The sequence below is a fragment of the Xiphophorus couchianus genome, chromosome 9, assembly GCF_001444195.1.
Source record: "Xiphophorus couchianus chromosome 9, X_couchianus-1.0, whole genome shotgun sequence".
NCBI classification, from domain to species: domain Eukaryota; kingdom Metazoa; phylum Chordata; class Actinopteri; order Cyprinodontiformes; family Poeciliidae; genus Xiphophorus; species Xiphophorus couchianus.
In genome coordinates this window covers 12,818,024-12,835,706 of record NC_040236.1, presented here as the reverse complement: position 1 = coordinate 12,835,706, position 17,683 = coordinate 12,818,024, and the positions used below count along the sequence as shown (strand labels likewise).

The window sequence follows — 17,683 nt, the reverse complement described above, 5'->3', positions numbered from 1 at the left end:
GGACCATCATGCGACCTGCAGATGGACCGGTCAAAAGGGGTGTCCATCTGGACCCCCAAAGACCACCATAATAATGAGCCCATGTGCTCACTTCCTCCACATGTTACCATTTGAGGGTTTTTCTATCAACACTTTGCAAATAATACAAAGGTTCCCATACTGTCTTTATTTTCTATTCACCTGATAAACACACGCAGGTGTCTGTGTACACCCTAACCTGTGGCTGAGTTCATCTAAAGGGCCAGCTAAGCTCAGAACAAAAGCAAATGACAAAGGGAAAATATGTTTCTAGACTGTTGAGGTCCTGAGACAGCAGCCTGGCCACCATTCACACAGAGTGTTAACGACATTTAATCTCCAGATTGGGTTATCCCATTCTCAGAGATTATTCACCTCAATATGGTGTTAACCCAGCTGCATGTCACTGTGGGCCCACAGATTCATGGGAAGACTCACTGGTGTTCAGGCTGTAGTCATTAGTTTCTTAAAAAATAGTGGATGCTAAGTTAAAAGGATAAAATTGCTCATCTTGACCTCACTGATTAAACTCATTATTCTCCTCCAGATCCAAAGGAGGTGCTAAATGCAATGAGAAACTACATCCACAACTTCTTTGGCTGCAGATATTGTGCAGACCACTTTGAGAACATGGCGAGGGAGGGTCTGGAGGAAGTGACTACGCTGCCATCAGCAGTCCTGTGGTTGTGGTATCGTCACAATCGAGTCAATAACAGAATTGCAGGTAAGAGTCGCCACAGCAGCTAAACTGTTAATGCCAGAGCTCCTCTGGTCCTTGGAAGATGATGTCCTCTATATTTTAGCTGTATTTTTGCTCCAACAAAACTGAAGGAGCTGAATTCACACCATCTGCTGAGAATCCATTCAAACTAGAGGTGATTCAAATCAGGAACGCATCTTTAAAACCATTTAACTCCAGCTTTAGAGGACCAGAAACCCCCTACCATGTTTTAGACGGTTTTAATGCCCGGCCTGCACTGATCTGGTGTTAAGATAGTACTTTAACAAATTTATGAGTTTAAACACATTAACATATCCATACAATGATTGTTTTCAGGTTCACACATGAAAAAAAGAGTAATATGTCATGAAGTGAAAGGAAAGTGACACATTTTCACCTTTTTTCTGCTAATTCCATTTGAAGCCAACTAATTGCACTTAATTTTAGACATATAATCGAATAGAGATGCCACAGTTTTCAGATTTTTATTTGTAAACATTTTCAAGCTATGTATAATTTTCCTCAATTTCTCAGGTGTTCACTACATCGTGCATAAAGTTTCTACATAGTACACTAAAGTTTTTGCTTATAATGTGACAAATATACCTTTACAAGACACATATGATTAAATATCTCAAATATACAGGTGGCTTTTTGCTGTCTTAGAAAACTTTGTGATTGCAGAGTTCATCATAACAGTATAAAATAGAGCAAGTATAGATTTCTGGGCTTCAGCAGTGTGGAAACCTTCTTTGTTTTATACATTTGAATTATTCTTAGGTTTAAAGTAGTTTGACAAATAAAGCTAAAAGAGATTGCCTAGACTTTTTAGAAAATCTAATGTTTCTTTATGATCTTAACTCTTTACTAACAGATTATTAGTGGAAAACACAGGTCTCTGGTTTATAGCTGTAAAGAAAAGTAGACACTTAAAACTAATGTTGCACCTGTTTACACCAATTCACCTCCTGCCTTTTCATTTTCCCATCCTGTATTTCCCTGTTTTCAATACGAATTGGGATCAGAAGTTTTACCTTCCAATATTTTGGGTTGTTCTTAAGATCACTTGGTCCTAATTGGATTAAAGGAGGGTGAGGGGAAGAAGGATGGATCCCCAGATCAGACACCAGCTGTCATCCCCGTCTTAGTCCTCCAACTTTTAGCTGCTTCAGCCACCCCCATTTTCTCCTGACCCCCTCTTGGCCTTCTTCTGCCTTTGCTTTGCCCCTGCACTGATCACCCAGCAGACCCCCACTACTGTTTGAAAACTTTCCAACCATTTTTTATTCATCTGCCAGAATTTGCCCTAGCTATCTGTGCAGGAATGTGAGTGTTAGTCCTTCAGTTAATTAATATGAAATTATTTATTTATTTATTTATTTTTAATTTTTTTACCCCTCCAGGGGGTCTTTTTGTGGGCTCTAGAGTCCCTTTTTACAAAGTAGGCTGACAGGAAAGGGGGAAGGAGAGGAAGACATGCGGTAAATATCGCCGGGTCCGGGAGTCGAACCCACGACAGCCGCGTCGAGGACTTGAGGCCTCCAAATGTGGGTCGCGCTAACCCCTACACCACCACAGCACGCCATGAAATTATTTTTGTGTTTGCATAAGAAGTTTCCTCATCTATAAAGATGCTCAAGTCAGAATTTTGTAGTTCATTTCCAATAAGGATTTTTTTGTGGTACTTTAATGTCTTTTTTTAAAGCAAATTTTCAGATTTCTGTTTTAAAACCAAATGACACAAACAGCATTAAAAATCTGTTATGTTAGTGTTCCTGATTTGACCAGTTATTAATTATTAGTATTGGGAACGGGTGATGTTACACCATTCATGTGTGAGATGGCACTATAAAAAACATGTTTTTTCTAATATTTTTAATGTAAATACTTCATAACTGCAAAGTTCAGCACAACAGTATAAAATAGAGCAATTTTCTTGTAGCAGCCTTCCTGTTATCACCTTGAAGTTTCACTCTCTCGCACTGTCATTTACCCTGCATGAACTCACACTTATCTCAACATGCTGCAGAAATTCGGTTGTCATTTAAATGGCGTCTTGTGTTTCCTCTAACTTCATTTTTAACACACTTCTCAGATTTAAAGTAGCTTAGCTGAAGATAATGGTACCATTTTGTCTTTTTTGTACTTAGTTTCTGCCTGGTCCACCTGTTATTGCTAATCATTCTAATAATTTATCTGGTCACAAGCAGATTTCTTTGTATCTCTATTTATCAGTATTTAATGTCCCTTCTATGTACTTTTCATATTAACTACTTGTGCTCTTCCAGCAAATTATTCTTCATTATGAAAGTGGACTTTGATAAGTATCTCTTCCTGTCTGCCAGTGTGTGATTTCATTAAGAACAACTATGTCATTAACAGCTTACTTTGTTAAATCATGATCTTTTGTTTGTGTGTTGCTGTACCCCTCTCTGGGATGGTTTGTGTCCTGGACAGCAGGACACAGAAGGACACCCGTCCCTGTGCGTCTCTCCTCCCCTGACACTGAAACACCATGCAACTCGTCCCCCTTCTACCCATCCATCTTTCTTTGGCTGTCTTTCCTCTCTCTTTCCACTCACCGTCCCCTGGGACTCATAGCCTCCGCTTGACAAGCAATAGAGCTGCATCCCTGCTGGATAGCTCCCTGAGGAGAGACGGATCTGACCACACACACAAACACACTCACTATTCCCAAGTTATTATATGACGGCAGGTGGCAACCACCCTGACACACGCCACACACGCTTCCCCTGCTGTACTCCGCCCCGCCCACCGACAAAGCAGCTCATGAACATCCTCTCTGCCTTTGTGAGGCGGGTCAGCTGTGAGGTCCACAGCAGAGAGGCTGTGGGAATTACAGAATTGGTTGCGTTTGTTTCAGTGAGTGGCGGCGTCTTCCCTGAGGACAAGCACACTCCATCTCCCTATCCAGGCAACCCCTCCTCTTCCGTTGTTCCTGAAGTGGAGCTCTTTAGCACGGCTCCCCGCCCCTCCTTTTACAAGCAGCCATGCATGAAAGATCAGCTATTTGTAAAGCAGCCGGACAATTAATTTAGCTGGCAACAAAGAGGCCCCAGGGCCCTGGGCCTTGCAGCAGCTGAGTTAAGACTGGTGGCAGCTCCATCCTGTTGCTGCATGTCAACAGCTGAGACTGAGACACATTTCTGCAGACAGACCAGCTCTGCAGCAGCAGGATCGTCTGCGTTTGCTGGCAGGTACAGTGCGTCCGGAAAGTATTCACAGCTCTTCACTTTCCACATTTTTTTATGTTATGGCCTTATGACAAATTGCATTAAGTTAATATTTTCCCTAAAAATTCCAAATACAATTATCTTATTACAACAATGTGGAAAAGTTTCAGATTTTGCAAATCAAAAACAAATAAATCACATTTAATTAAGTCTTCATATCCTTTGCTACGAAGCTCAACATTGAGCTCTTTCCACTAATTATCCGTACAACTTAAATGAAGTCCACCTGTGGTAAATTCAGTTGATTGGACTTAATTTGGAAAGGCACACGCCTGTCTATGTAAGGTCAGTCAGAGCACAAACACCACGTTTTCATGTCAAGTGAAAGCGTGGTGCTTTCACTTGACATGAACTTTCACGTAATAGAAAAATAGAGACGCCCTAAAGTTTTTGCTCTGGACATTGGTCATACATCCTGGCAGTCATCTACATTATTACGCATTACTCTGTGGTATAATTGATTCCTGTTCACCAGTTTAGTGCTGATGAAGCTGGTTCAACGATGCATATTTATAAAAATGTTTGCCTGTATCTGACAGCAGCTCGGAAACAGGCTCCTGTGACAATATCTGTGCAGCCGGAGTCACTGAAGTCACTCTGTTCCCAAACATGGCGCCTCATTAGAATAAAGGAGGAGGTGGGGAGGCATATGAAACGTGCACTAACACCAGCTAAGAAGCAGCACACACACACACACACACACACACACACACACCCCTTCACGCCTACTAGCAGCCGTCAATCCAAGATACAATAAAATTGATGTATCCTTTATGTAAAGCACTGTATGCAGAATACGTACACACATGACTGAGATTAATCTGGAGGTGGTGGAGGATGTAAATTGACAGCGCTGTAAAGTGACAAACCTGCTGCTGCTCTGCTTATTCTCTTTTCACACACACACACACACACACCACATACACACACATACACACAATGGCCTGCTGGTGACAAGCAATTTATTACTGGATGCTGCCCTCATTGTGTGTGTTTCTGTGTGTCCTTGTGAACAGTGGCATCTTTTTAAGCTTGATTTTTGCGTACATGCGCTCATGTTTGTTCTGCCAATCTTGTTGTAGGTGTGCAGCAGCTACAAACAAGAACACATTTAAGGAGAAAGTTTCCAATTCATTAGAAGGGCAGCTCCCGCCTGAGTTTCTGTCGCCCCCATCTTCAATTTGGAGATTAGGGTTTGCTTTCAGGGGTCTGTGGAGAAACATGACAGGTGGTTCGGAGCACAGAGGTCTGCCGCCTGAAAACAGCGGCGCTGTGTGTTTGTTTGAGGGGAGAAGCTGTCCACTTTGGTAACATCTATTATCTCACCATCCCTCCCACTGGGACACCCCCAGAAGCCCATCGATCATTGTTAGACCCTGTCATATGAACACACTCGCAGACATGCACACAAACGCACACAATGTCAATCCATAGATTACATGCAGACAAACGCTGACGGGTGATTTACATATACACACTCAAACGGATACATTCACATATGCATATGGGCACTTAGTTTTTACGAGCACTGGGATAAGATGTAATGGGTTCACCACAGATTGCATCCCGTCCTCCATGCACTTAAATCCTTCAGTCAACAAGGAGAGGAAAAGAGGTGACAATAGAGGAAGCGGCTATCTGGAAACAAAACTTAGTTTTTTCTAATCTGCTGTAGTTATTGCAATAATTTAGTTTTTTTAGAGTAAAAGTAGAATTAGATGTATCACTTAAAACGTTAAATTATGATGGTGCTTATCAAAAATATTTTACATTTTGTATTATATGGATTATATCTGTATAGAAGGTAAGGTGTTCTGTAGTAATTCTTAGATATTTCTCATTCATAAGCTGTTAATTCATAAACACTGTCTTTAACTAAAAGTGCAAATTGACCTGTTCTTTGCAGTTTATCACATTTGCTCAAAATTCTTCAACAAGACTTGAGCAAGAAAAAAAAAAAAACAGGAACATGTCACTGATATTAGCAAATATTAGCAACGTTGCCTCTTGGCAAGAAAGTCATCTCTGTGCAGATTTTGCCTCTGTGCATGTGTGGATTTTTTCCACAGTCTAAAAAGATGCATTGTAGTTTAGTTGAATAAAACTAAACTACATAAAAGCATAAAAGCATTACAATCCTAGGCAAGGAATTTTATAGAGAAATACAGATAAAAGTAAAAATATAAGTATAGATACTTTTTTGCTAGTATCTGGAATATGCCTACAGTAAATTTCTTGAAAAAAAAAACACACACATCCAGAAACAAATAATGAAAAAAGATAACATTGTCAGAGTTTAACTTCTGTAAAGGTTCAAATGCTGTCAAACATCAGTAGCTCTTAGCAGCCGACAACAAAAGGCCTACATTGTTAATTAAATGTTTAAATACATATTCTTGATGTAAGCAGTCTGTCTTTTTGTTTTGCTACTGTTTGTATTTTGACCAGATAATAAAATTATAAAAAATGCTCACATGTGCTATCACAATATAACACATGTTGATAAAAAAAAATAAGCAAAAATAAGCAATAAGAAACTGATGATAATGCAATGTATTTGACTAGAGAGAAGCAGATTAACTGTGAAATTTAAAGAAAAATACACACAACATTTTCTCAAATTTCAGGTCTTTCTTTTGTCAATGCATTTATTTCTTAGCTGTTGCTCCTCTTTTCTCTCCTGTGTGACTGAGATTATGTTAAGCTTTAATACTGTGTGTCTGTGATCATCCCCACCAGGTGATTTGAGTGAAGACCCTTACTTCCCAAAGATCCAGTGGCCGTCCCCGGAAATGTGTCCGTCCTGCCACACGGTGAAGTACAACGGAGAGCACACCTGGAACAAGGCGCAGGTTATTCCCTTCCTCGGGTCCTACTTCTCCTCCAGCCACATCCTAACAGGTACTCTTTAATCTAGTGGTTTCTTTTTTTAGGAAAGAACAAAAACGTTGAAGTCTTTTACGTTCAAGAGCTTCAGAAAGTCACAGCTCTACATCTGGACTGATCAGAGTGTGTCTAAGTCTGTCCAAACCATCAACCTTATCATAGAAACAGGATGCATATGGAAGTGTTTGAAACTACTGCAAGGCAGTAATTATTGAAATGTCTTTTTCTGTTTCAGATTATCTTGAGAATGAAGACAAGATTTTGGAAAAGCAAAGGGCAAAACATTCCCATCAGCTGCAAGAGTCACTGGTTCAAAGACATGCAGACAGAATAGTTAGGGAAGCCTCAAACCCCATTACATCTCCGCCGCCATCATCTGTGCAAGAAGGGGAGGAAGACGAGGGACCCCAAGAGGAAGAAGAAGAAGAGGGACCACAGGATGAAACGGAGGCTTATGAGGAGAACAACGAAGGCGGGGAGGAAAATCCAGCTCCTGCAGCTAGCGACCGCGGCCACCAGCAGGCTCACCGGATACCGAGCATCATCGGGATGAGGCTACGTCCGCGGAGGGAAGACATCGTGGATCTCGACTCGTTCGTGAACCAGCATTTTAAGGCCAAGGCTCTGCAACTGGCTGCTTCCAGCCTGGTTAAGCAACGCACCCTGCAAACAAAGGTAGAGCAGGAGCCCCTCCCAGCGTTCAGCCTCGGCATGGAGCTGGACGCAGGACTCGGCATGGTGGGCCTGCAGCCAGTGGATGAATTCAATGAGATGAATTCAATTCACCAAGGAAAGGGGCTGAAAAAGCGAGAACTGGCAGGGCAATATTTCAGGAGGGAGGTTGAGTTGAACCATAGAGGCCACTGGATGTCTGTGATTAGCGTCGGTTTCTCAAATCTAGACATTAGCTTGTGTGTCATTCTATATGCCCTTTCTTTCACGTGTCTTCTAGCCATGTGCGTTTTCTTTAGAAACCGCCTCAGGAGACGAAGGTTTAAATTCGCTATGCCTTGAACTAAACATGTAAAATTTCACCTGAGCATCTCACTTTCACTGGGTTAAAAGGGAATTTGTCAAGCTGTTGGAACATGACTTTTATTTTTAAAACTTTGTCAGTGTGGATGTCTTGGGTTAGTGGTGAATTGCTTTAATTAAAACAAAATCAAGATGGTACTTCGACAAGTGTACGTGTCTTACAGATTCATTCCAGAGAGATGATTAGTGGTGTAAAATTTGTGTAAATGCATACTTCCATACGTTCCTGTTTGGGGTGTTGAAACTCCTTCAGAGATAACTTGTTTTTGGCCTTTTTTCCTCCACTAGTCGAGAAAAATCAGATCCACTTTTTTTTGTTTTGTTTTTTGTTTTTTAGCTAAAATTTTCTCCCATCTTTTCATGCCTTTTAGCTGTTACGTCTTTATAATGCTTCTATAACCCCTTTAAGATTACTTATAAACATGGTTTCTATCAGTCATGCGAATAGTAAACTGTCTTGAACATTAGCCACCTTAAACCTATTTATCTTTCAAAGTGTTTATTTAAAATTAATTGTTTTAAGGCAGCCTTCTCAATGCTTAATTTGGTTTGTGTCGTCTCATACTGTAAGAGGACCAGTCAGTCTTTGAGCTGAGGAGATCAGTCCGGTACGTCTCTCTGCTTTTCAATGATATTTATCAGATGTTTTTGAATAAAAGATTACATTTCCTAGTCCACATGGTGGGATAAACTGGTTGCTGATGTGCTGTGGAATGATAAAAGTTCACACTGGAAAATGTTTCAGAAAAGGCTTGATTTGTTAGTCATCTCACATAAAATTTATATTTGCCACTCTGAATCAATAAAATTATTTTTGATATGTTTCTTGCTTTTTTGTGCTTTGTGTCTTAATAGTTAAACTGAATTATTTGCACAGTTTTTGGGCTATATTACTAGTTCTAAGACTATAATACCCTTTTTCATAAGTTACTCATTTATAGATATAAAACCTTCATATCAATAATAAGTAAGGACTGGTCTATACTGGTGTCAAAATTACACTCAAGGTCAAAATTATGACGGGACTTTTTGACCACAATCGGTGAAGTGAAAAACTGGACTATCAAATGATACCCTTTTAGTATATTTTTTAATTCCTATAATTCAGTTTCAATCTTGTCTTATGACAAATGATTTTATCAAACTTGATAAGGCATTTCTTAATTTTATGTGGAACATAAAAACATCTAGATTGATAATTCTCCCAATAAAACTGTATTTGTTTTTTCCAGATCTAAAAACCTTTCCTGTTCAAATTCACAGTTTCGTGGAAATGGTCAGCATCTTAACACACATAGTTTCTGAACCACTCATGTCACCGGGCATATCCTATCCTGTGACGTGAGTTTTGCTCATACTGACCGTAAAGCTTGTGGTTATTGCAATTGCAACATCGAGGTATTGCTACAAAAAAAATGTTGCAAACTGATTATGTGTAGCTCTTCTTCAGTCTTTCTGCCAGTCAATTTGAACAATTCTTGGACTGTATCAACTTTTTATTTAATTCTTTATGTCTTGGTGTCGAAAATACCCCTGAAATCCAAACAGTTGTGACAACATGTCATCCACTGGTCAATGAAGTGAAACCTATTCCGTAAAAAGGTTCAAAACAAACAAGTTAAATCATAGCACGCACTCTCTTAAAATGTTTTTATCCCGTGTTGCTGAGCATATTCAGGAATACCAGATTTTGTTTTTGTTTTGACCAAGACTACAGGAACAAGAGGCAAGGAGGATCGGGGTGTTACATGTAGAAATGGGGGCTTAAACCATCCAAGGTTGAAGGAAAAAGCCTGTTGCCATCTGTTGTGGACCGCAAGCTAAATCCTAACAATTTCATTGGGATTATAGCAAGTGAGTAATCCAGCTTTCCTTTAGGACTGGAGAGGAGAGATTACCCTTGAGGATTAGCTCCCTGCACATAATAAACTTTATTAAAACGCAATCGGCTTTCGTGGGGCCTCTTCCATCCTCACACGTACACTTGGAAGTGGGCGCTTGTTGAGGGCCCCCACAGGACTGGAAGGAGGGAATCAGATGAGAGGGATGAAAGACGAGCCGTGAGCTGGGCGGGGGATAAAAGAATGGATTGACATGTTAAAGAAATGGGTTTGATGTCGCGTTTACAACAAGCTCAACTGAAGGACAAGTGATCCTTGATCTTGAGCTTTGTGCTCTTTGAAACGTTGCCTTGAATTCCCTGGACTCGTGGCCTTTACCTCCACCTGTCTGACACTCAGGCTGATCTCATCTTTAGACTCGTTTCATCTCTTTATCAAAACCACATGCTCAGCCCTCACTGTGCGACAGATTTTTATGGTACAATAGTTAAAGCAGCCGCTTCCACTACACACAACGCTGATTAATAGCCTCTTATTAAAGCAGACAGGCATCAAGGCAGAGAAGATTCAGGTTCACTGAATCAAATCTCTGATACTTTCCTGAATGATGCACATACTGGGTGGATTTTTTCTTTCTTCTTTGTTTTTTATAAGCAAACATTATATCTACATTTTTAGGTAGGAAACTAAAGTAAAAATTCATATTCGTCTTTAGGTTGCATAAATTGCATATTTAATCAATGCATCACATTTGACTTTGCTACTTTAATCTCACACATCTGAGCTCTTAATCTGTTTAAATGGTAACGTGCATTTGTTATAGGATTGGAGAGGGTGCTGCTTTCTGCTGCTTACTCTACATTAGCCTTTTATCAGGTACCTTGAGCCTCAGTGAGTCGCAGGATGTGATGGTTCAGACTAATGAGAAAGTTGGCTGCATTGTTATAAGTGTCTGCAGTGCCTTGCCAAAGCGGTTAACTTAAGCCAGGATGTGCACACGTGGAAAATGTCCAAAAATATAGAATATCAAAACAAATGCCCAGAAAAATCATATTGTGGTCGCATTGGTTGCTTTCATTAGGTCATATTGTAGAGGCTGGGCCATATTTAGGTCTGAGGTAGAATCTGTTGGTTTTTTTGAGACTGCAGTCTCTTGGAACATTGCAGTCCATCACTGGGGTACACCTGCTGCAGTGTCCATCCGTGACAAATCTGGAATTTGTAGAGTATATTTTACACTTTAAAACATTTTTTTTGTTTTTGGATGAGGGCTCACTCTTCCTCTACATTAGTAAATTATTGCATTTTGATCAGAAAGTTACTTTCCTTGATTCACGTTAAAGTCATTGTGGTTATATTTACACTCTGCTTCTACAGTTTTACTTGAAATTTGGTTAAAAAAAAAAAGTACCAAGTAGGTAACATAAAGAGATTAATCAGTACTTTAACAAAATGTTTGCATTGTCGAAAGCTTTTCTGTTGTGTGACGAAACTTCTGCCTAAGGAGTGGAAACCTCACCTTGTTACCCTCTTTGTCTTTCATAAATTAGACAATGCAGAGTTTTATAGTCACTCTTCTCCTGTGAGCTCTCTGCCTCTGTGTTTATTACCGTATTGATATTAAAATGCAGGGGGCCTTGATGCATTTTTCTGTCATCTCTCCTTTTGACTTTAATAATACTATAAAGCTCCCTGGTGTGGACAGATGGAGAAGGTGGGAGTTGGGGTAAATAAATTATGAAGAAGAGTTTAATATATGGTAACAGTGTATAGCACAACCAAACTAAGCCAGATCCTCTTTCAGGTTTTAAATATGCACCCTTTTAAAGGCAGGAGTCAAGACGGGTCAGCTCCATCTCATTTTACTGATTCAGTCCCTCCTCCATTCATCTAGGTGCATCTCTTTAAGGTGAGAAGGTTTTTTTAACAACCAGCCGAGGCATCAGATCCAGTCTGGTGGTTGGAAAACAGAGACACGTCATCTCCAGACACATGATCCGTTTCTTTTGTCCCACTGAGTGTTTTTCATCATTTGGCATCACAGTGGATTTTATTAACTTTACCAGCATCAGAAAGTCCCGAAGGAACTGAGTTTCATCCATCCATCCATCCAGCCATCCATCCATCCATCCATCCATCCATCCATCCATCCATCCATCCAGCCATCCAGCCAGCCAGCCAGCGGTTCCAAGTGGATTTTTAGACCTTTTGCAATGACTCTTAATAAAATCATAAAGAACCAACTAATGTTTTTTTTAAAATATAGACATAATAACAGATGCAAGTTTAAGCAGTTTTTCTTTTTTTCATGAGTTAGTTGTAGTAATTTCTTTTAAATAGACACTTAACATACAACTAATACTTTTGAAATTTGCTTTTGTCATAAGTTTAAACTATGCGCTCCACTTTACACAATGTTCTACAAATATCAGCAAACATTGGAATAAAATGTATCCACACTCTTTTCTGCAATTGAAATTCTTTTCTTCATTTCTTATATAAAACAAAAACACAAATGTAAAGTAAATCCAATGCAATGATTGCTCATATAAGCTTTCCTTTTTTAAAAGGTCATGTAACATTTGCAGCTCCAAACTGGTTTTATTTATCTGTACGGAGGGCCAAAACAGTTTTTTGAAATAGAAAGATTGCAGACCCCTGGCTTGAGGAGTAGCTTGTCTCCTCTTGGGTCTTTTCCAAGTCAAATATGCTGAGAAAACCTCCAAACTAAGACATCAAGGAAGCAGGTCCACTTTCAGGCTCCTCCAGCAGTCTTTCAGCACTTAACAACATCTTTATACACCTTTTATAACCACTTCATTAGGTACCATTGGTAGTAAAGGACTGGAACTCTGAATCTGTTAAAATAACCAGTTTGAGGTGGATGATTTATATCACGCTAAACTGATATTAAGTGGTCCAAAGTCATGGAAATATCTCCAATACCAGCCTGAACTCCCATATTCTACCTTTTGGTTATCGTCTGACTATATGTGAAAAGCATATGTGAAGCTGTATGAGCTGAGAGGATTTGAAGTCTCAATATCTTGGCCATAATAAATTGTTATCTGAGCTACTGTTGCCTGTCTGTCTTCTCTGACACCAACAACGTTGTGTCATCCACAGAAAAGGTTCTATTTTTCCACCATTCTCTCCAAACCTGATAAAAAAAAAAGTGAATAAAAATCCCATATGAGCATTTCCCGAAATTGTCAGATCATCTTGCTCAGCATCCAAAACCATAAATCTTCTTTCCTACACTTCATTAAATCGTAGGCATCACTTCTAGCGGCCTAAATGTTTTAAGTCGCTGCCGATTTGCTGATTTGATATTTGTGTTAAGCAACTGAACAAGTGTAGCTAATGAAATGAAGTAGATGTTTCCTTCAATATGAATCCAAAAAACGTCTGTGGTTTATTAACATGAAAGAAAAAAAGCCTGTTTTGTTGGGTCATTTTAAAATAGCTTCTTTATAAACCAATAAACTGAGAAAACAGACCTAATTTGAAGAAACATCAACATCCTTTTTTTTCCTCAAATGTTCCTTTGTTTTCATTATGAGGTTCTCTAATAATCATCTACCTCATATTATTACCGCCATTTCTCTAAACATCACAGTGAGAATATCTCGGTCACCTTAACGCTTCAGCTGCTTTTGGGAAACGGGTCCCTGCTGGTCAAAATGAGCAAACAGCTTACAGGAAGTGTTTGGGTAATGAAGCTGGAGTAGAACCAACAGCCGTCACTCACTCTGCTGTAATTCACTCAGCTGGCATCGCTCCTGTCGTTCAGTTTCCTGTGAAGATTCACTCCTACTTTCCCCCTGAATGAGTGTGTTTGAAACAGGGGCCCTTTAGTCGCACAAGTCCGCAGCGGGAAAATAATCAGAGTTTATTCTGGATTTTGGATTTTGTTTCCCAAATTATCTGGTTCCAGAGTGATTGATCATATTTCACAGCCAAATAAGTGTATGGAAACAATGACAGGCAGATTTTATTTGATTCATGATAATGTACAATATACAAACAACAAGCTTCGCCCTTTCACTATAGCTTTAATGGACTTTGATGTCTTTTTTAAAATCTATTAACTCGTGCGCATCGAGTATTGAGCTGACGTTTTGGTGCCAGAGTAAAACTTTAAGTCTCAAGGGTCTTAAAAGTATAGCAGGCGATGTGGCTTTCTGACAAAGGTAACAAGACCTGGGATTGTGACCGGAAAGAGTTTTCTAAGCCTTATTTAGGCTTGATGCTTGATGCTAAATTTATAGGAGCTGTTTCTATAGTCTGGACTAATATGTCTAGTTCAATTTCATAGACTCATCACACCTTAAGTGAATTATTCTGCAGGATAAAACGAATAAAACTAATTTTGAGATTTATAAATACTTTATTTCATTTATAAACAGAGATAAAACTGAGTTTGTTTAATGTTTTTCCTCCACCGCTAGCTTTTAAAAAAACTGATTAGTGAAACTGTAGCGATTAGGTGTTTTGAAAAGAACAAACTAAAAAAATGAGGTTCTTAATTTTTCCAGACTTGTTCTTAAAATGAATGCACGCATTTCTTAATGTAGGTAAATTATCAGGACTACAGCTGCGATTAACCATGTAGTAGTTGTTCCAAAGACGCCTAAAATTGTGCAAAAATGAGCAAGGAATCTTCATATTTGCATTATCCAAGTTTGTTTATACATCGTGAAAATAAACGTATGTGAAAATAAAATCACAGCATAGACATTCAGGACTGTCATTCAGCCACAACCATGAATTATTCGCTTATGTGTAATGTGAGAAAGCTGGACGAAAATCCGACACACCAACACCTTGGGAAGGTACCAACCCATCAGAATGCTGGTCCAGATACACGAAGAGTTTTCTGTTAAAGTCTATTATTATTATTATTATTATTATTATTATCCATCCATCCATCCATTTTCTGTTCACCCTTGTCCCTAATGGGGTCGGGAGGGTTGCTGGTGCCCATCTCCAGCTACGTTCCGGGCGAGAGGCGGGGTACACCCTGGACAGGTCGCCAGTCCGTCGCAGGGCTATTATTATTATTATTATTATTATTATTATTATTATTATTATTATTACTGTTGTCGCTGTTGTTCCTCTTCCAGCCTGTATTTGATGTCCTCCCGTTTGTTGTCAAACGAGCCTATTACCGCCTCGCCTGAACACAACAGGGTCAGGTTCAATCAGGGAATTGGAAAATATCATTTCTGACGGGGGGAATAGATTCCGTTTGTTCTACCAATCTCTCCTACTAATTACCCAAATGGACAGAAGCTGTCAGGAGACAATAACTATTCCCTAATAGAATTTGCCCCCCAAGTGCAATTTAATTTTCTCCTCGGTGCTCTCTCCTCTAAGGTTTTTTTCCCCCCTCGCGTGTTTTTTTTTTTTTTTCTGCCTCTCTCTCTCTGTTCCTCTCCTGTTTTCGGACCAAATGCTTGGGGACACGCGGTGCCTTCGCTGCCCGCGATGTTGTTGGAAGAAAGCCGGGGGGAAAAAAGTGCGGAGTTTCTGTTTCTGCTGCTGCCGATGCTTGTTGACGAGCGTCCACTTACAACATGGGTCGGAGGGGAAGAAGAAGAAAAAGAAGAAGAAGAAGAGGAGGAGGAGCAGTAAAGATGGGAGAGGAGACACCCTGTATGGAACCTCAGGACCACCCATGATTAGGTAGGTTTGCATGATAAGGAGCAATTCATCTTTGCAGAGAGGAAAACTAAATAAATCCCTTACGTTGTTGACCCAAAGCATTAACAACAAAACTGTGAGGCAATGTGTTCTCAAACTAACACATCAAGGTCAGAAATACTTGGAAAATGCCACGCTTGTTTTCAGATTTTGATCTCATGTTATCTCTGAGCATGACTGACCCTTAATAGAGTGACGTAATACAACAACAAGAAAAGGTTTTATGCACAAATCCTTGCAGAACATAATAAATTTAGTCCTTGGGGTTTCTCTTTAAGATCACAGCAAATCCGGCCTCCTGTATGGTTTTATGACTGATGGCACCCACAGTTGCACTCATGCATTATGTGCTCCATAACAAGCTGCTCACCCGGCGAGTTGCGGGATGCTGTGTGTTTCTGACTCCACCAGTAAGATGGATCTGTGAATCCCAGTTGTCAATGAACTCGTCCCTTGAAATATTAGATCTAATTAGAGGTGGCTGGGTCACAGCGGTGGCAAAGGAGTTGCCCTCTGTTTGAGTTATTGCCCCAGAGCTGCTTCCTCAACAAATTATTCCCCCTTCTTCGCTTTTTTTTTTTTTTTTAACAAACAAAACATTCTGTGCTCCAGCATGGGTTTTATTCAGGTTATTTTCTCTGCTTCTGTCTATTGACAGAAAATAGAAGTTTTAGAATGAAAAAAGATGAGTTTATTTATAAAATATCCACTATTTTTTATTTATTTGTCGTATGTATGTATGGGTAGAATATTTTGTGGCCTTTTTAAATTTATTTATTTTTATTTTATTTTTTTTAAATCATGTAATGGTCAAATTCTTGGGCATGTCATTTTAAAGATGAGGGTGGGAGTAAAACCATTCCAACAAAGCAGCTGTGCGTGCTCACATCCTTTCTCGTTCTGGATCCTCAATTATTCTAATTGCATTGCGTTTAGCTGATAAGAGCATTTTTCCCCATGTCCATTGTTTTTCAGGACAGCTGGGTGGCCTCGATCGCAACAATCAGAATAATTGAATTGATGGTATGCATATTTTATATAATGTGTTGAAGGATTTCTGCGGTAAAAGTGCAGTTATGGATGGATAGATGAATGGATGGATGGATGGATGGATGGATGGATGGATGGATGGATAGATGGATAGATGGATGGATGGATGGATGGATGGATGGATGAAACACCTGCGGAAAATGTCTAAAAACCTATATATACGCCTTCTTAAGCAGGCTGATGTCTGCTTTCTATTTACTGAATTCCATCTGAGCATTCAGATGAAAGAGACTGAAGAGCTCAACAATATGATGTTTAAAGCGATTTAAAGAATAAGTGGTATACAGGCTGTGGCGAAGATAAAGCTGCTGCACAAGGGAAATCTGCAGATTTACTAGAAGGCAAATCAGATTTCTTTATTTTCGTGCACATAATCTGAATTGCTATGCAGAAAATCCTTACATTAGCATAATTTTGAAAAATTTAGATTTATGAGGTCAAATGCTTTTATTTTATCTTTTAGTCAACAGCCATATGTGTTAGTTATTTTATAATCTCATTAAATTTTTATTTTATTGTTTGTTGTCGTATAGTTTTCAGTGAAATACTTGAATAAACACATTAATTATGTCGTTGGCCAAGATTACCAATGGGCCAATGATTATTTGAGTCGTAATCCACCTGACTGCTAAACAAATTTATTTAAGTGTGTTGGGGAAAAAAATTACAATTTATTATCAAAACAGTCAAAGGAAGCAGATATTTCCGTGGGTTCTAGCATCTGGCTGCAGATGATTTGGGTGAAGCGAGGCGCCATCGCATTGGGCGCTTTTCTTTCCGCGCTTGAAGCAAATTGGAAGCGAAGATTGAGTTCATCCAGCTTGAACTAGCCACCCTCCGGAGGGACCATCCTCTCTGGAAGAGCGGCCTCAGACGACGCGCGGTGAAATGCAGAGTGTCAGGAGGGACTGCGTCCAGACTGGTAATCCTGTCACTGCCGGCGGACAGGAGCAGCTCATCCAGGTGATCCGGGTCCCGTGAATTTGACTCAAACACGGTTCCAATATCATCCTCTCTGGGTGATGCGGTTCAATTTCTGCTCCGGAGGTTCCGTTTTCCATTGCAACCAATTTTTCAGAAACAGAAAAAAAAGAAATTATAAATCTGATGTGTAGTGTGTGCGTGTGTGTGTGTGTGTGTGCGTGTGTGTGTGTTTACAGGGGCGCTTCTAG

General features: G+C 39.7%; 1 protein-coding gene across 1 annotated transcript in view; it reads left to right on the top strand.

Annotated features, from left to right (window-relative positions):
- qsox1 (quiescin Q6 sulfhydryl oxidase 1) overlaps positions 1 to 8,738 on the top strand; it is a 31,643-nt gene extending 22,905 nt beyond the window's left edge. Inside the window, exons 11-13 of the mRNA XM_028027994.1 lie at positions 566 to 742; positions 6,733 to 6,894; positions 7,115 to 8,738. Of these exons, the coding sequence (XP_027883795.1) occupies positions 566 to 742; positions 6,733 to 6,894; positions 7,115 to 7,893 (1,118 nt within the window). The 3' untranslated portion in view covers positions 7,894 to 8,738. The remainder of the gene's footprint in view (positions 1 to 565; positions 743 to 6,732; positions 6,895 to 7,114) is intronic.
- Positions 8,739 to 17,683: the final 8,945 nt, after the last annotated feature.